The sequence below is a fragment of the Polyodon spathula genome, chromosome 53 (assembly GCF_017654505.1).
Source record: "Polyodon spathula isolate WHYD16114869_AA chromosome 53, ASM1765450v1, whole genome shotgun sequence".
NCBI classification, from domain to species: domain Eukaryota; kingdom Metazoa; phylum Chordata; class Actinopteri; order Acipenseriformes; family Polyodontidae; genus Polyodon; species Polyodon spathula.
The window spans coordinates 901,285-929,151 of record NC_054586.1 but is presented as its reverse complement, the minus strand read 5'-3'; the positions used below and the strand labels follow the sequence as shown (position 1 = coordinate 929,151).

The 27,867-nt window shown below is 42.5% G+C and overlaps 1 protein-coding gene across 2 annotated transcripts; it reads left to right on the top strand.

The window, feature by feature from the left end:
* Positions 1–7,819: 7,819 nt before the first annotated feature.
* Positions 7,820–23,516, top strand: dhh (desert hedgehog signaling molecule). 2 transcript variants are annotated; one of them, XM_041239314.1, is made up of 4 exons: positions 7,820–8,258; positions 12,618–13,040; positions 20,965–21,226; positions 21,553–23,516. In XM_041239314.1, exons 2-4 carry the CDS (start codon positions 12,741–12,743, stop codon positions 22,233–22,235), a joined length of 1,245 nt encoding a protein of 414 aa, XP_041095248.1. In that variant the 5' UTR covers positions 7,820–8,258; positions 12,618–12,740; the 3' UTR covers positions 22,236–23,516. The 2 variants fall into 2 exon arrangements, with proteins under 2 accessions (XP_041095248.1, XP_041095247.1); XM_041239313.1 differs by having other exon boundaries at positions 12,615–13,040.
* The last annotated feature ends 4,351 nt before the right edge of the window (positions 23,517–27,867 follow it).

Sequence of the window (27,867 nt, the reverse complement as noted above, 5' to 3'; positions counted from 1 at the left end):
TTGTTATAAAAATGTACACTTTTAATAAATGGATTTCCTTTAAAAAAAATAAAAAAATTGTTACTGATTGCTTTAGTATTTGTGTTCCAAAAATATGATTTTTATTTGACTGTATTCCCCCTCTCTCCCAGTCCCTCTGCTTTAATCACTAAAACACAGTGCTTCCCTCCCTCCCAGACCCTTAGGCCACACTGCCTCCATCCTAATCCCTCGCCTCTATCCGCTGGGCTCCACACTCCCAGTCTCTCAGCGGTAACACAGGGATGCTGCCGTTCCTCCCAGTCTCTCACATCAGTCCAGTTTTGTGCCTGAGTAAACTGATCAAAGATTTTTGCCCTCCAAAAATACTAGCATTTGAACCAAGATCTCTAGGGGTAAACCTTAGTCTTTAGGCTTGTTTAAAAAATAATTTAAAACAAACAAAAAAAACTCATTAAGCTAAATGAATGCTTCTTAAATTGGTTATTTTAATTCTACAAGTAACAAAGACTAGAAAGCAGTGCGGCTCAAACAGGGTTCATGTCTGGTGCAGGTGCATTGTGGTGACCTCTGCTCTGGGTCATCATTGACAGTAATTGATGAGAAAGCGTGGTATTTTTACACGTGTGTGACCCATTCGGGCCTGATTGTGGGACATTGAAATCCCAATCAGAGGGGAAACGGCAGCCCGTCCTGTAATTTCTGTCTGAAAGGCTGACACACAGACACAATCCTACACGTTTTCTTTGAAGATTCTATTAGTACAAATGATTCATGTATCAGTTTGCCACTTAACAAACGGCAAAATTAAAAGAAGGGGCTGCGGGCGTGTGCCTAATTTTAATTTCTTGTTTTCAAATGAGGTTCAGTTTCTTTTGATTAAAGCAGCTGAGCGGTAAGGCAATCCAAACTCTGCTTTCATCTTTCAGCAGCAGCACTAAGGGGAGGCACCCGGACCCCTTTCTTTCGGGATGCACTTAGACACAACTCGGACGTTTCCTCACCCTCTCCAGTTGTGCTGTTTGCAGATAACACTCAGAAATGGAGAGTGACTTTTGTTTTCCTCTTGTTCGTGGTTTTTTTTTTTTTCCTTTTGTTCGGCTTTCAAAAAGGAGCAGGAAACGGAGCTAAATAAGAGAAATCCTGGGCGCTGATTTTCTTCTTTTATTTTAAATTTTTTTTAAATTGATTTCCTTTTTTGTTTAATTTTAATTGTATTTTATTTCTCAGAGCGAGCATAATGTTCCGGTAACAATCACAGAAGAAAAGCATTCTCCCTGTTCAAAAGGACGACCGCCGCCCGTTCCCAAATGATCTCTGGTGGAGATGCACGATCTTTGGTTTGCATGGATCTGAATGGGACACAGGCACCTCTATCTGTACTGTGTCTTTTCAAGATATTTAGTGAGAAAGTGATCCAAGTTCTTAAATAGGAGCAGTAAATGCCCCTCTCTGTCTCTCCACGTCTATTAATGTTATATATAGTTCCTATACAGGTCAAACTAGTACATTCTAGTATCGCTGCAATATTATTTTATATGGGTATAATCAAGTGTGTTATTTTTATTAAGTGATACCTGTTATCTATGGTGGCAATACAGTTGTGGCCCTGTAATGAACTGAGGGGCAATGGGAATGCCATTGCTAGAATGGCACAACAGTGGTGTTGACTTGACACTACAGAAGCTGTAAGGATTGGAGGGTCAAAATAAAATAAATAACTGTTATTAACTTCCAATTTTGGTTTCCGTGCCTTTTTAAAATCTACTCCAATTCCTGTAACTGCTGCCCTACACTGAAGCACAGAGACTGCCCCGATTCACTGCAGTACATTTTCAGATTTTGATATTCCAAGGTGTGGTTAGTGGTTAGCAGTGTGCAGGTGCAGGAGTGATGCGGTTATCAGTAACAGACAGGCAATAATCCAGGGCCAAGGGTATTTTAGTGCTGAAACGGTAAACACAGTCTTTAATACACCCACAATATACAAATACGGTCACCAGTCCAAAGTGAGTGGTATAGTGCTCGTGGTGCAAATACAATGAAACAAAGTGCAGTGTTGTCTGGGTTTTGTGCTGGCCTGTAGCGTCAGCTCTGGATCGTGTTACCTGTCTAAACAAATTAGACACAACAAAACACTCCTGATAGACAACATGGTTCCTCTTCCTTTTCGGCGTTAACCATAAAAAAAAGAAGCGATCACTTCGCTACGTCCCCTTTTATACCGTCAATCACGACCCCTTGGTTAACGATTGCAACCGCTCCTCCAGTCCATGGCTGCCACTTATAACCAATGAACCTTGGTTCTAAGTCTCCGTCCCGACCTGTGAGGGCGCTGTGTAAAGGGAACAGAGTCCCCTGGACTGGATGGCATGACAATTCATTTCCAGGGTTAGGTGAAAGTCAGCCATCTAGAAAGGGGATGGAGCTACTGTACACCAAGTCATCGACCTTGAAGGGAAGCGATGTTGCAACCGTGGATTGAAGGAACAAAGAGGGCCTGACTGACTGTACATAAGGGGACGTAGGGGGGTGATCTGTTCCTTTGTTATGGTTAAGCTGAACTACCGTGAGTGTTTTGTTTGCTCTGTCGTGTCTAAAAATCTGCTTCTTTGTTATTATTAAAAGGCTAAAACAATCTGGAGCTCTCTCTTAAGTTTAACGCTAAACCCGGACAACACTGCAACATTGTACACGGATAAATCGCATTTCACCACGAGCACTATAGCACTCACTCTGGACTTGTGAACGCATGTCTCTTTGTGTGTGTTCTGCTGTGTTTATTATTTACGAACTGTGTGTCTTATTTCAGGACTGTAACCCGTTGTTTTGGAGCAGTGCGAGACACATTGCTGTGTATTGCCTGGGATTATTCTTTGTGGTTGCCAGACCAGGATTACAAAAATAAAACTTTCAAAATCATATCGCCACTAGACCTGCGCACTGCAAACCACTTTGCCACTTATATGAATATATCAATATGACATATCACCAAAATGCCTTTATATTTCACTTGGGCATATCCAGTGTTTTTTAATACAATAGCACCAATTGAAAACGAGGTTGCAACACAGCTGCTCTAATCTTGTTCATTCTGGATCTGCTGTCTCAGTCCAGTTTCCTTGCAGTTAAGCAGGAATACGTTTATATGAGCAGGAATGCCAAATGCATTATTATTCTTACTATTATTCTTGTCGGCAAATATCTGCCGGAAAGGCGAGCCAGTGTTTTTAATCAACTGATAAAGGGACACCGCTCCACCCCCTTTCCCCTGGCCTTGACAAGACAGAAACTGAACCAGACGTATGGAAATATCTTCCATATGTGGCACACACTTTAGTGAAAGCAGGCACTTGACTCTAAATACTAAAAATATATATGTTGATTGACCGGAAAATTCTTGCAACCACCACCATAAGTCAAGACAACATTGGACTAAGGAGATAACTATCAATAGTATTCAAGCCAGGTGCATTTGAACTTTTTGAAGTCTTTGCAGTCCACCTGAGGGGTAAGGAAGTGGATTTTAAAAACCTACAGGACCCATTCTGAAGCATATGCTAGGGCAGATTTTCTAGGAGGAATAAAACAATGGTAACGATATTTTAAAAATGTGTTTGACCACACTCTTTGATCTTGCAAGTCATTTTCTAATTGAAAACGCTCTGAAACACTTCTTCCAAACCAAAAGTTCTGGAATCCAAATGTCTGCGTTTCTAGTGCATGGTCTTAGCGACAAGAAGCAGACTATACTTTTATTGTAAGTCTTAAGATCCGTTAAATAACCTGTGTATCAGTGGTATGGCTGCTTATCCCTTAAAATGCCCCGCATCGATTCTCCATAGTTTATACTGTTGAAATTGTTTCAGTCACCTCTGCAGATTTGCCTTGGCTCTTGCTTCTATGTTTTTAAGGGCAGGGGGGCTTCGTAGGGGAACAGCTGTTAGCTGCAGCAGAAAGGGCCATCGTCTGGCACTGGACTGCAGAGGAAATCGATTTGTAAGAATAGGAGATTACATTTCCTGATTAAAACTCTCCGAGTTGTCCGATCCCGAATTGGAAAGGGGATACGCCACCTGCAACAACAGAGTGAGCGAGTGAGTCAGGACCGCTGCCAAACATATGACGATGTCTGCATTGCGTGGTTCTCGTTTTCAAGCAGCGATTAGATGTGAACAGGGTATTTTTTAAAGAATTTCTTCTTGTAAATTAACTCTTACTTTACGTTGGAAATTTCCAACCTAACCGAGTGCTTAAAGGGTCTTGAATTATGTGTATTACTTCTGTGTAATCTGTGTTTTGTGTTCTCCTTTTTTAAAAAAAATAGGACCTGGAACAAAACATTTGAAATACACAGTTCTCTTCTGGTTCAGTGTTTGAAGTTCTGGATGAACTACCTATGACAAGAAGAAACAAATACCCAACCCAATAAACTTCTTGACGAACAGTTTGTCTGCTTGTAATACCAAAGTCTTGCTACTCGATTTTTAGTATTTCCTTTTAGATCATACAAACTGACCCATTCAGCACATCTTTACTGAAATTCACTAGCTCTCCTTGAGTTTATCACAGCTCCTTTTTGAATACATGTACAAGCTTTGGTCTGTGGGATATATTTTGCCACTCCTCAGAACTGATCACTTTCTAGAGTTCCCTATTATTTTACTCCCAATTTTCTCCCCATTTAGAATCTCAGTTTATGTTCCCCACACAGCTCAGCTGAACTGAAGGTTCAGTGGGAGTCCTCCGATCCCTCGACCGAGCCAAAATCCTCTTCTACACCCAGGAACTCGAGAGCGGATGAGGGTGAGCTACCGACCTCTGGAGGTCAAAGGCCAGCCATGCAGGTGTCCACCTGAGCTGACAAGGCACCTGGCCAGTAGGGTCCGCTGCAGCACGATGAGGAGAAGCAGTCCCTACCTGCAGGACCACCGAGGCTTATGCAACGCTCCCTCCAGAATCCGGACTTCAGAACAAGGAAGCAAACCTGCAATCCCTTGACTGTATGACACACCCAGCACACAACGCAGCCATGCTTTTACTAGGTGAGCCACTTGCGGGGAAGCATGGAACAGATCCATTGCTCTATACTTGAAGACTGTCTTTTTCTCACTTGCAACTTCTTCAACTGAATCCAGCAATGCTCCATCAGAACTGGAGAAAGACAGACAGGGCTAGGGCTGCAGCAGCAGCAACACAGCAATGTCTGTGTGTGTTCAAAGTGTATAACAGTAGCTCACTAGCAAAGCTGATACTTCAATTGTATTCAGCTGTTAGAATTAAACAAAGTCATTGTGAATAATTCTGCAGTTTCAGATGGAGAGGAGTGCAGTTGTGGACACAGTCCATTATATAATAATGACATGTCAGAACATTATAGTTTTAGAAGATTCCAAGCAGTTTTAAAGCAGTTTACAGAACAGTAGCTACACGAATTAAGCACCAGACATCAACGTGATGTATACATATTTTAAGCGGCGACTGTTCGACTATTTCAAAGTAAGTAGTTGTTCTACCCCTATTAGTTAATTAGTTCTTAATGATTTGATGAATTGTTTCTTTAGTTTCTCCAGTTTCTCTCATTAATAATTTGAAATCTGGACGTCATTTTGATCTGATTTTGCCGGGTTGGTTTGTTCAGTTGTTCTGAGACGAACTTGGTGAATAAGTTTGCATTTAACTACATGACATTGCCTTACTAGCTAATATATATAAAAATTAGCAGATGCTCCTTAAAATGCACTGCCATTGAATAAAACCTTTTCTGTACATCTCGTCTGGGTAACAGCAAAAGTCTACCGGAAGCCATAATAGTAGTGCAGTATTTCATGTTAGATTACATTTTTCAATTTTTGTCAGTTATTTGTTGAGTTTATAGAAAATTACAATGTAACATTATACAACAGGTTTCATTTGACTTTATGAAGCAAAATTAGTTAATTCTATAGAGTGATACAAAACTTTTGCCCATAGCAGTACAGTACATTACAGACTCAGGTCACTACTCTGCACTCAAGCAGCGTGCAGCCAGACTCCGAGTGCCTGTGACACACGCCAGCAGTGTCAAGCCGATATCGGGCACCCGGCCCTGACAGCCGGCCTCCTTCCTGTCCAGATATGATAGGGCTTTGCCTGGCTCTCCCTCCCTGCCACGCACACAAATCAACACATGTTTGGGGTTCGGAGGCTACAGCCTCTCACGAAGACCTGCCTTTATCAGATTCACAGTTCAGTTGATTAATAACACGGCCTGTGATGAGAAGAATGAAAGCGCTCGTTATGTTTTGGTTTGGAGGTGGTGTCGCTGACGGACAGGGAAGGATGACCTCAGCCCCCCCAGAGTTCCTTGAACCTCCCGCTTCCTGTCTTTCCCAGAAGTCACTGGCAGCCAGTGGCCTTGGTGGGCGTCAAGTTTCTAACGTCTTCTCGTAATCAGATGAATGTGTTTAGATTAATCTGCACGCCATTCGTCATCAAAACACTATATATATATATATATATATATATATATATATATATATATATATATATATATATATAAAACTCCATTAGATTTGTTTTGTGATGAGTTGGGTTCCTGTGAAAGGTGGTGAATTGGCACCACTGTAGAAAGAAAGAGAAGTAAGGTAAGAATAGATTGTTACCTTTCCCAAATGATAGCCAATGGCAATGCAAGGGTTCTGTACCAAGGCACAATGATATGAGCTATTAGTGGAATGGTATCAATATGGTCACATTTACACATTGGTAGCAAAATGACATTTGCAATCCATTACAGTTACATGCTTCCATCTCAGGGCACCTTTGTTTCAAACACAGCATAACAACGCTGTCACAAGCCTCTAACATTTTGCTTGTTTTTGTGTTTTAGGCTGTAAAGAACTTTGACTCGAGTGAAATCCATTTATCCAGTCACAGTTAGGTACTTGGTTTCCTCTCCTCGCTCACTTCCTGCGTTACAGATAATAGGACCCCACATCTTGACCCCACGTTTCCGATGGGCAACGGGGAATGTCAGTATGGACCAATTGCAAAAACAATAAGGCACTGTTGTGCTAAATTAGTTTTTTTAAAGCTTGCTCAACACAGATTTCTCAAAACAATATGTTCCCTTGGAGAAACTGAAAAATCCCATCCCATTATGATACTCGGTGTATTACCCAGAAGAAATATTAGCAGAACCAAAGGATTTGGAACACATATTGCTGTGGTCCGGGTACGGTAGCGCACAGTGTGCCTGGGACTGATATGGCACTAGTCTGCCATTAATTATTAGATAGTGAGTGAAGTTATTTGATTATTGATTGCCTCCACATGGTTTTGATTTCTGCTTTCATATCAGAATGTGTTTTCACTGCATCAGTTAGGGTCGATTTTATTACCAGTCTGATATTTGATTAGGATATTGGTGCTGATTGCTCCTAAGATAGCAGGTCATATTTCAGGGATGGGAAAAAAGACTCCCATGGAATAGCAGTTGGATCCATTCCTGGTTTTCCTACGAGTTTAATAAGAAACACCTGAGCTTGTACCCTTACCCACTGTGGGTTATCAGGCTCATTTTAAAACCTGGAACAGGGAAACTGAGTCTCATCTCCATCCCTGTGTTTAAAAAGCATTATAGTGCCAGTATTTGCATAGGTATTTACTGGGTTGTTAATACTGTTTAGTTTGTGTTACCATTGTGATACCAGTGAGGGTGCAGAAAATGAAAAAGCCTTCGCTGTTTTAACTGACACAGAAGCTTGTTGCTGCCACAGTGTTCTGGTTGCAGAGGAAGCTTGGCTGTTCAGGACCTTTCACTCCCATCCTGAGCTTCTGAACAAGGGGGTGGGGGGGAGAAAAAATGCAAAGTAGGAAAGCAGGAGTTGCCTTTTCATTTTATAAAATGTTTTTGCTCCTTGGCGACTTGCTGTGGCTGTCAGGAAAGTGGAAGCTGAAGTCGGCTCGCTGTGTTGATTGTCTGAAAGCCGGTGAATTATTATTTTGATTTGTGGACGGCCCCACCCTAACAATTTTTGCTATTTTTTGCTACAGGAAACCAAGGAAGACGTGGAGCGAGCCCCGGAGATGACACGGGTTCAAATGAGCCAGGAGGAGGAGGGAGAGGGGGCTCAGGGCTCAGAGCTGAGAGAAAGCGGTTCCTAGCTTCCTTGCTGTCTTGTGTCCCAGCTTCCTAGCTAATGATCTGAATTAGACACAGCAGAATCAGGAGAGGAATAAAGGCATTACGAATCCGGGCGTCCGGTTCTGTGACTCAGACTTCCATACAGTTAAAGGTATGTCAGTGGGGTGGGAATCCAGTAGGGGGTTATTCATTCTTTCAGCTGTCTTTTAAGTTTGCTTTACTGTTTAAACTTCATTTTTGAAATTGTAAGCTGATGTTTTAGCCTGTATGTTGAGGGGCTGCTGCTAGTTATACTATAATACTGGTATGCTGTGCCACACTATACTGTGGGACTTCTTCACAAAGCTTTAACTCAGGAGCTATTTCAAATAAATCTTTACGGGTTTTCTTTTTATGAATGAAATTGATATTCTGTTGCATCGTTTTTTTATGTAAAGAAGCTTTAAAATAGTTTTATGAATAGCAAACTTCATTTTATTAATAACAGACTTTGCTCAAAACATTCCTTAAACATGATGTACTAATAAATAAACTCAACAACAAAAAATAATAACAATAACAGTTAAATATTTGCTAATTGAGCCTATATATCATCCATAATTTAATAACTTTGTTTTTCACTAATTGTAAACAAACAAAAAAACCTTTTGGGTTTTCCGACTAACTATCTAGCAAAACACTTGTGTGTGCTGGGAAAGGTGCTTCATCTGGGGACTGTTCAACTTCTTTGCACTTCAGCGGCCCCTACTGGTCAGGTGGATTATAACAATGCTGGGCTTCGAGGCGTTCAGTAGCCTGGAAACAGACCTTTAGCTTGACAGCGGTGGCGTACGTTTTTTTGGGAGAATAAATATGACCGTTTTCGCAGTTCTGTTGATGCAGACAACTTTCCCTTCGCACGGTACAAACACAGACAGAAGAATGAAAACTCACCTGCCGGTCTGTGTGGAATTACCGTCAATGGCGCTGAAAGGGAGAGCGCGGGTCGGTAGCGTCGGGGACAGTCGGACGGTTTTCTTTTCTTTTAATATCAGCCCCCCGCCGGCTCCCCACAGAGCCCCGTCCATGTGTTTCCTTTTGTCCCCAGAAACACACCGACGGGGGTATTGTTGAAAGCGAGAAAACAGGAAGGAGGGAACTGTCTGTCCCATAGATCCGAGATACCAGAGACAAGGTTATCGACAGAGAGGAGCGAGATTCGCTGCGTCAGGGTCAGCGCCCCAGACCCGGAGCGGAGGTTTCCAGAGACAGCGGCCGCAGGCAGGCAGCCAGTCCCTGTGAATCTTGTGAGGTCACCATGCATAAAAAAAAAAATAACCCCATAATAATGTTCTCTACAATCCTCTATTGATGTTTCTTGTTAGTTTGTTACTTAGCCGCATTGTTGACTGTTCCTGCAAAAAAAAAAAAAAAAAAAACAGCATTGATGTGAGGTGGTTTTACGATCAATAGCGGTGTGCAACTGCAATTTATGTCCCCTTTGCAAATGTGTATCGTAAATGGAAAATCTCTGTGCATGAAAACGGTTTCAGAGGGGACAGAAAGAACAGCTGCACACACCGCTCGTGGTCATTTTTCAAACCAGCTCGCTTATGTTCCTCTTTAAAAAGTTGCTAAAAAGGGCAATTGTGCTGCAATCGTTTGTAAGCATGGAAAATAATCACCTAAGAAGAAACACCAATAGAGATCCATGCAGAACTCGCATAGCAGGAGTCAGAATAGCTAAAGAACTAAATATTAGGGATATAAAGGTAATCAACTTGCACTCTGTGTTAGTGAGAAGACAGTATTATACCGGACTTGACATGGCCAATGTGACTTCACACACACTATTTGACTTGGAAACTATAATGGTAATCACCACAGGACTGTATTGGTTACAGGTTTACCGACCCATTATATACTCCAGATCTTTCTATAGAGTGCCTCCTGCTAGTCGAGTGAGGCACTGCGGCTCTTCACTGTGCTGCTGGATTCATTAATACAGATCCCGGATTGCCAGTTATTATGATTTCTGTCAGCAGGGGGCACTGCTGCACCTTTGCATGCCAGTCTCTCTCTCTCTCTCTCTCAAACATCAGACAGGGTAAGACCTAGCCAAGTCTAGGGCTAAACCTGAGGGAACACGCGAGCCACTTTCTCAGGAACAGGCAATGTTTCAAACCCCAAGCCTCCCCTGCTGTGCCGTGCAGTGTCCTGAAACCTAGTCTCCTGAAACCTAGTTCCAAGCCACGAAGTGGCTCTGAGTTCCCTTCGTTTAAGATGATCCAATAAGTGTTCAAGAAATTGGAATGAGCAGCAACTGATTGACTTAAACTTATACTCCGAGGACAGGTTAGCTAAATTAAATTCAAGTAATCAAAATGTTCTAATGTTACAATGATTTCAAGAGAAAATGGCATATTATTTATCTTCCTGTTCTTATTGGCTTTTATACTTTGTTCCAGGGTGTATTAAAAACGTGACTATCCACTGCCCTCTTCTGGCCAAAGGTGATAGTACATGATTGTTTAAATGGTTTGGAACTTTTATAGTTGAATGTGTGTTTTAATACAGACACGGTTAATAGTTTGAGTTTCATTAACCGTATCTGGACATTAGCCTGTATCTGGACATTAAAGCAAAATACTATTTTTCTATTTATTGTAATAACATTTCAATAGGGAAATGCAAAATAAATAATTCAAACATTGTTGCATTTAAATAATAATAATAATAATAATAATAATAATAATAATAATAATAATAATAATAATAATAATAAATTGTTGTTTTATTAAAATCCTAGAAAACAATTTTTTTTTTCATTTAATGTAACCCATATTTAACCCAGACAACAGTGATTTCAGATTCCTATTCAAAACATCTTCCCAAACGAAACACTGCAGTTTTTAATTTGATTTGAAATTCATTCCAGTCATAAGCAGCCGCAAACTGAAATAAATTACACCCAAAAACCAGTGGACACTGTGAGAAGAACCAGCCTAATAAATGAATCAGATCTTAAATTGTAAACTGTAATAGCAGATATAGCGAGGCTTTCCCAGGCAGGGTTCTGTAAACTAACCCAATGATCCAATCGCATAGCGTGCAATGAAGAGCATTCAAGCATAATATAAAAATCGCAGTGACAGCAAGATAAGACGCATAGCATTCTGTTATAAAGCATCAATCTTCCCCACAGTAGTCTATAAATTACCGGTATTCAAATTGTATTTGCATATTTATGGGAACGGGGCATCTAATATATAATAATAATAACGATAATGTGGGTTGGAGATATCACGTCACGTAATTTATATGTGAATGCATGTTTGTCTTAATGAGACACCTATGGAAGTTTTATTAAAAAGACTATTTAAAATGATACAATATGTACCTAGCAAAAATAATGCTACTACTACGAATCACTGCTGCTTTTATGACTACAGGTATCACTACTGTGACTAATAATAGCAATGATATTCCTAATTTCTTTAAGTATAGACCAGGGTATGGGGCTGCAGTTCTGAACTGTTGTGTCTGTGCGGGTGCGTGTGTGGGGGTGGCGTGTGGCACCGGTGTCGGGAGCGCGCAGGGATGAGGGCTGGCTCCAGCCACTTTCGGCTCTTATTAAAGAGCGGAGCCCAGGCGACAGGGCACACGCACCGCGTCAGACTCTTGAATTCCCAACACGGGACAAGACTAGAAAGATACAGATAGGCTAGGGCACTGAAAAACTAATCCTAAGAGTCTAACATTTCAGATTCTTTTTAAAGGATTTAAAACACATCTGTGTGGTGAATTTGAAGAATACGATTTGACAGTGCTCCACAACGCGCTCACCTGACCCGGCTATGGAGCTGCGTGTTTTCAGAGAGCAGGCAGCGCGATGAGATATTTATTAACGTTTTCAAAATATTATTTACATGGTGAATGTACAGTTGGACAGCAAGCAAGTTCAACAGCAACTAGTCAATTATTGGACTATAGTTTTGTTTATTGTTTCTTTTAAAGGGGTTATTATTATTATTATTATTATTATTATTATTATTATTATTATTATTATTATTATTAAAGATAAAATAAAAGGAAAAAAAAATGTGAGCAATATATATATAAAACTCTGTATTTTATAAAAGTTCTGAACCCCAAACAGTGCGATTTGTTTGAGACGGGGAGCTACTGCGATAAGGTTGTAATAAATAAATATCTGGCGCTTTTGAAGGTATTTGATTGCGACTAGTTTCATTTATTTATTTAATTAATTTTAATTCATATATTTTACCGAAAACGAAGACATTGAAAGTGGAAGGTGTCTGACTTAAAATTGGCGGTCTTTTTTTAGAAGAAAAACTGAAATAAAAACAATTTAGTGACTGTGCGTATTTCTGTGCAAGACAATAATAATAATAATAATAATAATAATAATAATAATAATAATAATAATAATAATAATAATAATAATAATAATAATAATTTAAAATATTTTATTTATTCTATTGTTTTAAACAACAACAACCACCAGAAGACTCAAATCAAATTTGATGTCGGTTCTGTCGGCTTCTTGACTGGACTGGTCTCGAAGTTGGATTATCGTCTTCACATGGCTCCTGCTCGAGTTTGCGACTGAAGGTCTCAGGGTCGGTGAGGGATGCTGTCCTGGCACAGGCTGGCACGGCTCGGCCTGCTTTCCCTCTTCTGCTGGGTGCTAGCCCAGGGCTGCGGACCGGGACCGGGTACCGGCCACCGAACACGACTCAAGAAGCTGACGCCCATGCCCTACAAGCACTTTGTACCCAACTTCTCCGAGAACAACTTGGGGGCCAGCGGGAGGCCGGAGGGCAAGATTACGCGCAACTCGGAGCGCTTCAAGGACCTGATTCCAAACTACAACCCGGATATCATCTTCAAGGACGAGGAGAACACGTCGGCGGACCGCCTGATGACACAGGTAAGCTGGAGCTTGTGAAAAAACTAACACCGCGCATCTTTTACTTAGAGAGAACCATTGGACTTTTTCAACAGGGCGCAGTCTCCCTTATAAAAGTGTACCACAGTATGTGTGCAGCTTACCATGGCTGCACTATGCGCTTACCCTGGTTTGATACGTTTATTAATATGCTTTGCCATCTCTATTCTTTACTGTGCCTATGCTTTAGCATGCCTTCACTGTGCTTTATGGCATCTTCCTATGCTTTTTACTACAGGAAGGCTTGGTAAAAGCGTACACGTTTTAAATTCGACTTGTTTAAGAAGGTATGCTAAGTTCGGTGGGGTCCTAATACCTGCTACACAGGAAGTGCATTTATTGTGAATTCATTAAAAAAGAAAGGCAGACACAGAGATAAGGGTGTGAAGTTTAAAAGACCAACAGCTACAACTAAAACTTTATTTGACAACATTATTATTATTATTATTATTATTATTATTATTATTATTTTAGCTTTACAGCCTAATAACAATGCTTGAGTTTGCTTTAAACTCGAGATAGCAGCTGCTAAATGTGTTCAGTGTGTTACTCACAGTTTATTTTAGTACATTCTCCAATGATTACCAAATGACAGCTTCATTTTGGTACTGTTTGCAGTGTCTTTACTGGAGCTCTAAATGTGGTACAGTCTAGGCGTTTCTGAGTGTAAACGGTACAGATGGAGCTGGTGGGCACATTTACGAATACAGAATCACAGTTATGTGAAGATTAAAGTTACAATTACAATTTTGAATTGCACAATTACAGTTGTAACTGACCCCAGCTCTGCTGCTAGGGTAAGCCACAACTGGAGTATTAAGAGCATTTTACAGTGCCAGGGAGTTTCCATTGACCAGGTGGATTCCATGAAGCTGTAAAATGCTCTAAAGTAGGTTTACTGAAAATAAAAATGGGATACATAGGTAATCTAAACAGGAGAATAGACGAGTTGTAAAAACGATGATATCTCAGTACCAAGTTCCCAGTTTGAAAGAGTGGAATCCCAAGCGCCATCTATTGCCAGCGATATGGAGGGACACTTGAAGGGGTAGATCTCTGGATGACACAGGCTGCTACTTCTAGAAGGACACTGTCCTTGGAACTCCACAGTATTTGAGTAATTTCAATGCGACCAGCCAGGATGATTTTATACACTGTAAAAAAGGAAAGATGAAGAAAATGCCATTTGAAGTAACACGCTCCTTACTGAAAGAGTGCAGGGGTAATATCACTGAGTTTAGTCTAAACGTTTGGGGGATGGTTTCATGTTCAGAGCTCAGCTAAAATGAAGAGGTTATTGGTGCTGGAGACCTCAGGCTGCAGAACCTTGGTAAACATCTGCTATTTCACTGGGCAGTATTAATCCATCTTAATTTGAGGAACCTGTAAAGCACCCTGTAGTGGCCAGTGAATGGAATGCAGTTGTTTAAGGGTATAATTTCCCTAATCATGTAATTATATTTTCATAGCTTATATATTTGTGTTCTATAGTATTCTCCGTTTCTGCTTAGATCAGTATTTTCGAGGCATGCTAACTGGGTTTTCAAAGGGCGGGTTGAAGAATGAACACTAAGGGGTGTTCAGCTATCATCTCTGTCACTGTCGCAAAGAGGGCAAATATTGCAGTAACACACCCCCTAGTGGTCACTCCAGTAAGGGCACTTTTAGAAGTAGCTGCTGGAGCTGTTGGAAAGCATGGCAGTGGATCTGTATAGGAATGACAGAAAGCACAATAGCATATAGACAAGGTAAGCAATGGAATATTTTGAAAATACATATGGTATAAATGCTCCCTTTCAAGGTGCTGGAGAGCTGATAATTAAGACCGGCGCTCCTGATCAAGCTGCAGAGAGTTTGAGAATGCTGTGCTTTAGTGCTCCTTTCCATTAGACGCAAACAGAGTTAGAAATTGTGGTAAAGCTACCAGACGAATCAGGCCCTTGTAAATGCAATGCCTTCTCTTAATCTTTAAGTGAAATCTCATGTACCAGGACAGGGTAAATATTCTCCTAGTTCTGCTGGCCTGCCCTGCGTCTCACTGTAGGAATGTTTCACTTCCTTACAACAAGGTTTGAAAAATCCCATTGGGGTTGCGTTATAATCTTAGCGTACAGTCTTGCCATGAAGAAATGCCAGCCTAGCCAGCCATGGCAATAGACTGGGTACTATTGCATGGCGGTCCTGCTTTGGCAGCACCATGTCTCTCAGCTGTGATACCTCCGTTCTGCAGTAGATTACCAAGCAATGTGTGTTTATCCTTCATCGAAGACTTCTAGTCAAAATGTCGGTCATCGAATTTGTAAAGGTTCTTTTACTGTGGCTGTAAACATTCGATATTATCAGAGACTGTGAAACTGGTGCTGCTACTGCATTGCTGAAGATTTTAGGATTAAAACACCAACCCTAATAAAAGCTGACCCTAGTAATACAAGCTTATCAGAGTATAATAAAGCATAAGTCAGAGAGGTGTAGTAAAAAATCCCTTTCTGTTGTTCAGGATACCCATATGTAGTGTCTGTGTGTTTTGCTCTGTGCCAGTCACCGCTAGCCCTGTCTCTCACAAGCTCTCTCTATGATGCCCAGGGCATTGTTTCTTGTTCTGGGTGTCATGGTAACTGGGATGGGGGGAGGTGGGGTTTCATCCGGTTGCCTAGGAGACAGCAGTCCAGTCTGCATCCTGTTTCCATGGTGATGCCCCTGAGGGCTGCTGCGGTCGAAATGACCTGCAATTCCTCCCCTCCCTCTCCTGCCTCCCCTTCTTGTTTACCTCCGCACTGGTCCATCTAGCAAATTCGAGCGGCCAGCATTCATTTTCAAAGTGTTTTTATCAAGCTCCTTTCCTGGGCAATTTCTTTTGTGAAATGAAAATATATTGATCATCCTCATGTAATATACACGGTTAATCATGAAGCCACTCTCAGCTAAAAAAAAAAAAAAAACTGAAGAGATTTCATTACATTCCAGCACATCTTATTCTGCTGTAGGTGTTGTCTTTTTGCACGCTAGGCTGCCAATGGTCTAAACTTCTAAAGAGACAGATAACAGCAGCTCTTCTTTTAATTAAAACGTGATTTATTTGAAGTTAATATGGAGCGCTGCCCCTGACTCTGAATGTTGTAAAAGTGTCATGTCGTTTCACACTCTGGGTGACAGAACCACTCAGCTGCACTTTGCAGCCCTCCTGCTCACCCACATTTCTCATGAGAAACCCTCTTAAGCTGGGTCCACACCTGAGCGATCACTTGCAAAACGCTGTCAAAATTGCACAACTTAATCACCTGCAACTGCTTTGTTCACATCAAGTTTCCCGCGGGTAGAAGTGTGTGTAGTTTGCGGTGCTGGCTCTGTCTGTTATTTCCTTCAGTCCATCATTATCTTTCATTAACGATGGCTTAACCAATTACCGATGAAGAACTGGCTGTTATAGTCGCCTCATCTGTATTTGAAATGCGATATTAAAAGCAGAAGCGAAGCCACGTAAATGCTGGGCAAGACTTTGGCTGAGGTGTCATCAGAAACACGAGGCATGTAGTTGACAGCTTTTTAAATTCACTGCCTCTTTACCACACAAGAAAGTAAACAACAGTCAGGAGATTGTAACAACCAATCATGTTTCGCAAACTGTGCACGCGATCAAAAATGTTACCACAAATTGCTCAAATTTAAATTAGCGTGTGTCTCTACTGTAAGCAACCAGTTACAAGTGATTCAGTTGCACACAACCAAGTTGGGCTACTGATTGCTCAGGTGTAGACCATAAGAGAGGCAGGGTCAGCTCAACTGTACATATTCAAGAGTAAGTTGCTTCAGATTTCATTGTTCTTTGTTTTTCTTTTACTGTCCCCTTAACTTTTTTATGATGTTTGCAATCAGTCTTGCATCCTTTTACATCCTTTTAAGGTTCAGTTCAGGCACTGTGCTTCAGTTCTGGTTTGCCTGCGACCGATTTATGTAACATAGACAAGATCGGGGAAAGTGTTTTGTTAAGAGCAAGCCAGCGCCATCTAGTGGTCTGCCACTTTGGATCAAATATAATTTAGTTTCCCCAGCAATACACTGCTGTGCACTAGCTGGTGCTGGTGCTTACTTAAATATAAAGACACTCAACCTTTCTAGGCTACATTACATTTATCTGTGGAAGGCAATTGGAATGAAAGACAGCTCCTCAACTTATAGCCAAAACTTAACTGTAAAAGAAAAAAAACAGTGCCTGAGTATTTGTACTAAGAATGCAAACATGATTAAAAGTTAACCAGGGCTTTGAAATGTATGTTCTTACCTCTTGTAACGAATCTCCTCCTAGTGTTTGATGAGTTAATAATACTGACGTCAGCCTCAGACAGGCACTTAACTTTCCATTCAATTCAATGGGCTGAGATGCCAAATCACGAAACTCCTATTAGCTTTATGAGCATGCCAGCCCCCCTTGTATTGTGCTGAGAATGGCTTCTCTCACAATGCTGTGGAATAGATAACCTGCTGCCACCTGTGCTGTAAGTTTGAACTAGAACACATGATTAGGTATCAGGAAGCACAGTAGCTTTGACATGCCTGCTTATTGCAAAATATATAAAATCTAAGCAGAGCACCAAGAAAGGCTTCATTGTGTAGCCTGGTTCCAGTGCGGGGTCGCCTGCCTGAATTCTCGTCTGCTTGAGTAATTCACTGTTTGGAAAAGCCCCTATTGTTGTCACGAACAATATCACTGCTTCCCAGCAAAGTGCGAGAACTGTACGGGCGCTCTGTCGTTCTCTCCGTCACATTCTCGCTCTCTCGCTCTCTCTCTCTCTCTCCCCCTGCATTCTTTCCATCTGCCTCTCACTCCTGACACAGTCCTATCCTTTCACAAGTCTGTCACAATGCATCCAGCATTGTGCTGAGTGTTCAGTGAGGGTTCATTGGGGGTCTGTTAGAATGACCTAATACCGCAGTTTTTAATATTAATGCGCCTTGTGTGATTGATTGACCCTCTTATTAATATCACTAAATGCATTCATCTTGCATGGTTATGAAATATTTCAGTTATCCCATGCATTCTTCTAGCAGTTAAGTACAGTTGAACCCGACTCCATGGTATCAGATCATCTTCTCATGGCCCCTTTTGTGGATGGCAAAGATACAGCCCATAGGTGTAATTCACACGGGGGGCGTAGGGGTCATGTCCTCCCTCACTTTTTCAATGACGAGGAAATGCCCCCCTCACGTTGCAGCCCTTCTAAAATGTTTATTTCTCAATAATGTATTTATATAATCACTAGCTAGCGTAGAAGTCTCCTCTAGGACTCGGCGGAAATGAGAATCAACCCAGGCAGTGTTGCTGTGCATTGCATTATGGGAGATCTCAAGCAGAGAAAGAGCAGACCGCCAGTAAAGAGGCTTTTGTTTGGTTTTTATTGCCAAAAAGATACAAATAAATATTATGCAAATGCAGAATCTTTAATTCCTTGTAAGTTTACCTTGACTGCTTTTTTAAAAGTTATTTTTCTTCTAGAAATGTTCATTCATCGTCTGCTTGTTTACATAGAAAGTAAAGCGCTGGTTCACTTTCCTCCATAAACACTGTGGATAAGAGCTCGCCAAACACTCTTGTTTGCGATTATAAGATATGATAGCAAATAGGCTTTGACTCAGAGCACTGCTCAATGTTGACTCAGCCAAGAAGCATATTTTTATAACAGTCAGGTTTATTCTTGGGTATATGCTTTTATTCTGTGAAAATGTAGTTTTTGTATATAAGACCATGTGTCTATATCTATGCATAAGCACTGGCAAAATACCAAAGATATTCCAATAGATATCCAACAGTTTCTTTTGTAAAATACAAGCCCACATGAGTCTCTCGCGTACAGTATAAGTGCACTCACCAATTGTAAAGTAACTGCTTTACACTGGGAAGAAACTACATCAAACAATGTATTGACTATACTGACTAGATTCAATCAAAACAATTACAGCACCCGCTGTTATGTCCCTGTTCTATGGCGGCATTCATTCAAACTTTCTAGAGCTGCTGTGAATGTCTTTTAAACAAAGTGCTTCTAAAATGTAACACAAGGCTCTCGCTAATGCAATGATGTGTTAAGGGAGTGTCCTCCTATGTTTGGAACTTGATGATTGAATAGCTCCATAGTGCAAGAAACACTGATTGAGTAGCGCCATAGTGCAAAGAATGCAGGTTAAATAGAGCGATTGTTAAGGGAAACAAATCTGTGCTGTATTTTGGATTGATTCCTGCCAGTTTTCTACCATTCAAATAGTTTTTTCCCTTAGAAAAGTTTTTTTTTCCCAGCTACACACACAAACACTGAAAGTTATTCATTATTAATAAACACTCAACAATGCTGAATCGAAAAAACACTGAAAGAAACTCAAATTTAATGACAAATGTTCCAACTAGAAGTATTTACAGCCAAGCGTTTTTATCATAGCATTTGATGACCATAAAAACATTTCCAGACCCTTGCCTCAGAACACACTACATTTATTTCTTGCAAAACATTTTTTTGTTAGATGACAAAATATAAAAATGAGAAAAATATAAAAAGGGTTGTTAATTTTTTTTTTTTTTTTTACATGTTCTACCTTTTAGAGGTATGTTTTCAATAACTGAACATTTTTAGAAATAAGTTATGTTATCTTAGATGCTGTGGGATAAACTAAAGTGATTTTTTTTAAAAACTAATTTAATTATTTTACCTATAGATGTAATACTGAACATAACCAACTGCAATGATAACAGGATGCCTACAAACACTTTATAAAACTGCCAAAAGTTTATTAATCAAACCTGGTAGTTGATATATGCCCAGGTAACAATGTCAAAGCCCTGCAGAATACAGTGAAGACTTGCAGTCGAAACATTTGGCATTGAATTTGAGTTTTAGTATTTCTTACAGCACTGAAAGTCCCAGCGCGGGTGCGTTGGGGAGTCAGGGAGCTGTCTGGCACACAGTGTTACACAGTTCTGCACAGCCTCCCTCTCTCCATTAATAAGTGATCAGGTAGTTTCAAGGGCCAGTGCTTCCTGCAACCACAAGGGCATGGGGAGGGCTTGCTTAGAGAGATGGGTTAATTCTTTACCGGGACAGAGCCTTGCCTGCCAGCTCCTACCAGCCCCCCTCCCTCTCTATCTCCCTCAAACCTGGAGTCTCAAAATCCTCTTACCTGCGTGGCAATAATCACCCGGAGGCTAGTTGCTTTTTCATAGACCGGATTTGATCCTTAAAGGCTACACATGCAATTTAAATGATTTTTTTTAACCCCTTCATTTTTTGCACACATCATTAATATTGCTGAGGGTTGATATCTTTTTATTTTCTCTATTACCCCTTATCAGGGTTGAGTTCAACTGCATTCAAACGCAAACAAGGTGTAAGCATGCAAATGCAAATCCACCTGAACCCAAACCCTGCTCCCTGAAGGCGTACTTTTCTTAATATAATGCAAACATGGAAATAAGACTCCCATTGCACAGCAGTTTGATCCATTCCTGATTTTACTAGGAGTTTAATAAGCCACACTGGAGCTTGTTACCTACACACTGTGGCTAGTCAAGCTCGTTATAAAACCTGGAAGGGGTGAAACTGCTATGCAGTAGGATTCTTATTTCCATCCCTGTAATATTAAAGAGTAAGCAGCTTCTAATTCTAATCTGATTCTTTTTTTTTCACTGTCATCTTGCCCCTTGCAATCACGCTTGGTGTTGTGATTTTTTCAAAGATAAATTCATTTTGTACCGAAGGAAGGGTGAAGGAAGGCTGGTGAAAATACAGTAAACATCCAGCCAGGAATCGTAACACTGAACCTGACTGTGGGACAGCTGGAAATGATTTGGGCCTGAACTCGGTTCTGCAGCTGTGTCTGTGAAGCCTGTCCTGTAACTCCCTCCCTCCCTCCCTCTCTCCAGCGCTGTAAGGACTGTGTGAACTCCCTGGCCATCGCAGTGTTGAACCAGTGGCCAGGAGTGAGGCTGCGTGTGACGGAGGGCTGGGACGAGGACGGACACCATGCCCCGGATTCCTTGCACTACGAGGGGCGGGCCGTGGACATCACCACCTCGGACCGGGACCCCCGCAAGTACGGGGTGCTGGCACAGCTGGCTGTGGAGGCAGGTTTCGACTGGGTGCACTATGAGTCCCGCTCACACGTGCACTGCTCCGTCAAGTCAGGTGAGAGGGGCGGGGAGGGGGCTGGAGAGCACGGCTGCAGCCCAGCGATTGCCTGCTGTGATCTTGATGAACAGTTTTAGGGGACTGACTATCTTGTGTTAATTGCACCCCCTGCTGATCTAGCAGATTCCCCATGCTTTTTGTATGCATTGACAGTAGTTTACCATGCTTGCCATAGTTTAATTTGCTTTACCATACCTGTCTGGGCTTTACAATGCTTATCAACGCTTTACCAAGCTTTCACTATACTTTATTACACACTACTGTGATTTTATTATCTAATCTTTTGTAGGGGTATCTAACCTCCCCTCTCTCCTGCCTCTCAGATCACTCTGTCACAGTGAAGAAGGGGGGCTGTTTCCCTGGCAGTGCCCGGGTCACTCTGGCTGGTGGTCAGCTGGTCACTCTCTCAGCCCTGCGGCCGGGGGCTCGGGTCCTGGCGGTGGACGGCTCGGGGCGGGTGGTGCCCAGCCAGGTCTTGCTTTTCCTGGACCGCGATGTGGGCTGGAAGACCCAATTTGTGGTCCTGGAGACAGAAGAGACCCAACTAAGACTCACCCCGTCCCACCTCATCTTTCTGGCCCCCAACAGGACGCTGGACCCCAAACTCTACCGAGCTTCGTTCGCGAGCCGGGTCCAACCGGGCCACTTTGTCCTAGTGGGGCACCAAAGGGAGCTCCGCCCCTCCAGGGTCCGGGCAGTCTCATTGGAGGAGGGAGTAGGGGTGCACGCCCCCTTGACGGAGCATGGCACCCTATTGGTGGATGGTGTCCTGGCTTCTTGCTATGCACTAATCGAGCACCACAGTTTGGCTCACTGGGCTTTTGGGCCTCTGAGGTTCCTGCACCTGCTGTACAGTGCAGTCGGGATGTCCCACACAGGGAACCTGACCCAGGACAGTGTGGGGGCGCACTGGGGTCAGGATGGGAACACTGGGGTGCACTGGTATGCAAGGTTGCTCTACACAGTGGGACGCATGGTTTTGGATCCAGAGAGATTTCACCCCTAATGGTGAAGGGACCCCAACGAAACAAGTTATTGCACCAAAAATCAGCCTGCCTATTAGATCTAGTTATTAGAAGGGTGGTTTCAGACTAACTAAAGAGATTAGTATCTTGAAAACTAACACAAAAATTATATCGAATCCAACCAAAATTACTGAACTGGTAGACAGCATACCCTATTCTCAAGACTTTAACCCCTATTCATTGCCCTTTTACCCAGCAAAAACCTCTTCTGAAAACACTCCTTAATGTTGAATGTGGGAAAAGGAGTTGGGGAACACATTAACAGTGCACTGAAGCCTGTGCAACACAAATATGCTTCCCCGCCTCACTTCCCTGCAATCTACCTTGAGTCTTTTCACAGTTTATGCTGGAATAGTTAGTAAGCATGGCGATTAGTAATCCTAGCATAAACCTTAGAGAACTCTACAGAACACACACAGGCAAGACAATTATTATTAGGAAAATGTAGATGATTTAAAGTAGCCCTTTTAAAATGAAGTGCTATTCTTTTTTTTCAATATGATGGAATCTATTTAACCTCCCACTCCCTGTGCAGCAGGTATTAGGACCCCACGTGAAACACTAAACTCCCTTTGCTGCGCACAGGACTATAGGCGGAGTCAGGTGGGACCCCTGTAGCTGCCGCACAGCGAGTGAATCTGCGCTCTGGTATTCAACCTGTCGCTACTGGAATCATAGTTCACATGAAACGTCCTTCTGTTTCAAAGAGAGTTTTCTAAATAGAGTTATCTGCCCCTGGCTAAGATATCCAGATAATATTGTGTTTTGTAAACACTACGCAGTGCACTGAAAACGATCGTTATGAGAAACTAACTCAAGCAGACAAAAGCTTCGTCTAGAGCCTTCATCGAGGCACAGTACGCTTAAAAAGGAATGAACTGAAGCATTTGTCTGTTTGTTTCTTGTAACTTGATAATCTGTTACCTTTAATCCAACTGAAAAATATTTTGACAAATCAAAATGCACATTTGTCCCAAAATCGTCCAATTCCGCATTGTTGGTCTGGTTAGAGATAAGAGATTAGGAAATATATTAGCTGGGGATACACCCTAAAGATGTTACAAGCCTGCTAGTTTTGCAATCCTTCTGGGGGGAGATGTCTAATTCTTGTATGCCTGCATTTGAATATACAGTTGCTGAGTTGAGTGCATTCTTCTAAAGAAAACCACTAGTTATGCTGTAACTGAATTGTCACTGGAGATGAAGATGAAAATATTTAGCTTTTGATGTTTTGAAAGTTTAAGTATATATATATTTTCTAATATATATATATATAAAACTAAAAAAGGAAAAAAAAAATGTTTCCGGTATTATATGTTAAAACTATTGCTTTTTTTTTTTTTTTTTTTTAAATAAAACGAAACCAAAAAATATTGTAATTTGGGCGAGTACCAACCAAAGCTTTATTTTTATACCTGTTTGAATCGTAATATAATTGTTTCATAATTTGAATAATGCCTGGAGGCAGAGTTTGTAATATTGTATGTTATTTTAATCGTTATTAATAATGTCATTTTTGTTCTGGGTTTGTATAATAAACTAATGTGTGTGTTTTTTATCTTATGATCGAAAGGTGTTTTATAACGGGGTGTCTGACACTGGGGAATTTATTTAACAGAAAAATAGTCTGGATGAGTCATGCAGTCAGGGGAGCGCAGATTCACTTCCTGGCTGCGCCAAGTTGCTGATGTTGGCTGAGGATTCTATAGGGAGCGTCGTATTGGCTCTGGTTCTCCAGCAGGTTAGGGAGGCAAAACTAGCAGGGCCTGTTTCTCCTCGGTGCACAACAGCGACCCCTACTGGCTAAACACCCGGTGAACGCAAAGCAGACACCTGCAAGGCTGGCCATTGTCCACCAGGGGCCGATAGCTCGTTGATATTCAGTGCAGAGCACTGGGTGTAAAGAGATGATTGGCTTGGGATGTCCACTGACCTTCGGTTCTCCTGAGCTGTGTGGAGATTGATGCAAGAGAGAATATAATTGGACATTCTAAACTGGGGAGAAATAGGCAGGTAACATAACTGTATATAAAAAAAAAGTTACCTGCATATTTATACTAGATTACACACCCAGACGGATTCTTTACCTGCTCCCAAGCTATAACACAGCGTTTTGTATATCCATGCATACCTAGAGTTAAATGAGTCAGATCTTGAATGCAGAATTCTCAGACGTTTGGACTCTATACTAGTCCCTGTCTGCTGTTTGCCCATGCTGTTCTGTATCAGGTGAGTGAAAGTCTAGTGCAGCGGTGTGTTTCCAGACAGTACGTGCTTCCCGCTGGTTTTCCAGCCTTTGCTATGCTGCTCAAACCCCAGGGCAGTGCCCGCTGCCAGCACGGCACACACCATCGCTCGGGGCAAACATGCTCTGCAAAACATTAACCCAGAGAGCAGGAACTTAACCCTTCAGAAGAGCTTTACTCTGAGCAGGAACACCATCTGACTGTCGTGATATACACAGCAGGGATAGGCAAGAATTGCCCTTCAATGGTCACTCTTTATCTTCTCTGTAGCTCTCCAGTGTCCAGTGTTGCTGCGGGAGGGAGCACGATCTGGATACGGTGAAGTTTGTAAAATAAGTTTCCTCGCAAATTCTTCCACAATAAAAGTTTAAAAATATATTGATGCGATTTAGATGGGATGGGATACAGCAAAGGTACAGTATTGAGTTTCTAGTAAACAATACAGGGGCCTCTGTAACACCTGAAATCACAGCTTCACCCCCAAAACATGCAACTTCGGATGTGTCTGGACTGCCAGTTAGCTTAACCAAAACATTCTTCCTGTTGTTTCATTTTGGTTTCAGTCCTCCCATTCTGCTGACTGTTTATCAGTAGAGTGCTCAGAATCCTGCCTACCCTCTAAGTATATCTGTGTCCTGGACTGCAGAGAAGAAATATTGCATTTGTTCTATGTGCTATTTCTTACCAATCTGTTATATCCACTAGACCAGAGTGTTGCAGGGGGGGACAAATTAATGGTTACACTCTGGTGTACCGGCTGTACTTAAAGAGAATGTTTGAGAGACAATCTGATACCTCAAGAGTCAGGCACAGTGCAGAGCAAACAATAGCTTGGGGAAAACATTAACCAAAGGAACCAAGAACTTTACCCTTCTACAGTAGATCCATCTCTGAGACCATACAGGGCGGGCATATAACATGGATTACACAAGAGATGAAGCATCAGAGTTCTAGCATCAAACAGATTTTCTATTTAGAGTGTCTTTGAAACAGAATACTGCCTGCACGTTCACTGAGTGCTTATTTCATTCATGTGGCTCGTTGATGATTGGTTTGTGGAATAATCACTCCATAAACATTCATTGAGGATCATCTATGCAGGTACAGCTCAGGGCAGATACGGAACACAGTGACTAGCAAAACACACACACAGTAGACACGGCACTGCAGGGGTTAAGCAGCGCTACCTGGATTATATTAACCTCCGTCGGGCAGGTAGTTAATCAGCAGCCAGGTCCTTGTTTTGTGTCTGGGCTCGTCCCGTCGCTCTCTCGCCTTCTCAGGCTGTATTGTGGAATGTGCATTGTGTTTGCAGGTGTGACACAGAACTGTGTATTTAAAGTGAGCCCCCCTGCCCCCAGCAGATCCAGTCCTTGTTAAATACAACCACAGATCCACAGTGAAGGGGGTGTAGCTGGCATAATCATCCCCACAATCTTGTCCACTTCTGTTCACTATACAGTATTCGGGCTTATTGAGGATACCAATTAAAATGTGTTGTGTCGAGATCGCAAGGGACACGATGCAGTTTTTAAAGAAACAGATTTCATAGCAAACTTGAGTTGTTGACTTCTAAGAAAAAAAAACTAAAACATGCAGTGTGTCTGCTGTCCAGCAGGGGGCTAGGACTCTAATACAATGCTGGTGTAATGTTAACATAGTGAAGGAAATTAATAATGGGGAACAGATTGACTGTGCACATTTCTAATGGGAAATGTTTTCCTTGGCTTGTCCTTGCGTGTGGAGAAGTGTTGTCTCTCCTTCTTCTTAATTCTGACCCCTAGACCCTGTGAATAGGTTCCCTTGCACCCCTCAGATGAGCAGGAATGTGTGATCTGCAGTCCCGACTTTGATCAGTGCTGCTAAGAGAGGGCTCCCAAGTTAAACTTTACTCCTCAAGTTAATCATTGCGAGCCATTCTGCTAATACTGCTTCTTATGATGTGGAAGCTTGGTATGGATTAATAGAAATATTTGTTACTGTATAAATGAACTTCAATAAAATGCAGTTAAGTCTGAGACTCACACTGACACTGAGCAGTGAGTGTGACACACCGATACTGATATGAATGGGTAAGCACAAGGGAGCAGGGTGCAGAGCAGGGAGCAGCACAAGGGAGCAGGGTGCAGAGCAGGGAGCAGCACAGGGGAGCAGGGTGCAGAGCAGGGAACAGCACAGGGGAGCAGGGTGCAGAGCAGGGAACATCACAGGGGAGCAGGGTGCAGAGCAGGGAACAGCACTGGGGAGCAGGGTGCAGAGCAGGGAACAGCACTGGGGAGCAGGGTGCAGAGCAGGGAACAGCACAGGGGAGCAGGGTGCAGAGCAGGGAACAACACAGGGGAGCAGGGTGCAGAGCAGGGAACAGCACAGGGGAGCAGGGAACAGCACTGGGGAGCAGAGTGCAGAGCAGGGAACAGCACAGGGGAGCAGGGTGCAGAGCAGGGAACAGCACAGGGGAGCAGGGTGCAGAGCAGGGAACAGCACTGGGGAGCAGGGTGCAGAGCAGGGAACAGCACTGGGGAGCAGGGTGCAGAGCAGGGAACAGCACAGGGGAGCAGAGTGCAGAGCAGGGAACAGCACTGGGGAGCAGGGTGCAGAGCAGGGAACAGCACTGGGGAGCAGGGTGCAGAGCAGGGAACAGCACAGGGGAGCAGAGTGCAGAGCAGGGAACAGCACAGGGGAGCAGAGTGCAGAGCAGGGAACAACACTAGGGAGCAGGGTGCAGAGCAGGGAACAGCACTGGGGAGCAGGGTGCAGAGCAGGGAACAGCACTGGGGAGCAGAGTACAGAGCAGGGAACAGCACAAATTTTCACTTTGAATTTTTTATTTCAGTCTGTTTCACTCAGCCTCTTGCCAATTCTAAATTACAAATAATCTTACTGGCTGCTGTCAGTCACTAGAGGAAGCAGCTGGATCCTCCCGGTGAGCGAGGAAGAGGGCACTGCTCAACCTGGTCTGCAATCAAGAGAATGATTTAACCTGGTCTAGCACCAGAAGTGATGCTTTCATTTAAAAACACATGTCATGCAATACATGTTTCTTTCAAAACTGCACCTTTGAGACCTGCGTAAACAGGTAGATTATTCTGTTAGCTACAGTCTAACTAGTACCCCCTGCGGGGGACAGGAGCCTCAGACATTGAGCCCTTGCTCCACTGCAAGGTCACACTCTACTGGCAGCATCCCTTCCTGTTTTCTGCATGGCTCACGTTTAAAAAATAGCCTCTCTGTCTCTTCGATGGTCCTCTGTCGCTTTGCTGTGGTCGCCTTGTCCTGTTCCTGTTTGAAACCCAGCCTCGGCACACCTGAGCTGCGTTGGGGGCACAGGTCTGCAAGTTTAGATGCGGTTTCCCTCTGAAGAGAAGAA

What these genes read in the sequence shown, in the direction of transcription:
- dhh (XM_041239314.1), top strand. Translation starts at nt 12,741, where the DNA reads ATGCTGTCCTGGCACAGGCTGGCACGGCTCGGCCTGCTTTCCCTCTTC. An exon ending in CGGACCGCCTGATGACACAG is followed by an intron (nt 13,041 to 20,964) that starts GTAAGCTGGAGC and finishes CCCTCTCTCCAG; the next exon opens with CGCTGTAAGGACTGTGTGAA. An exon ending in GCACTGCTCCGTCAAGTCAG is followed by an intron (nt 21,227 to 21,552) that starts GTGAGAGGGGCG and finishes CCTGCCTCTCAG; the next exon opens with ATCACTCTGTCACAGTGAAG.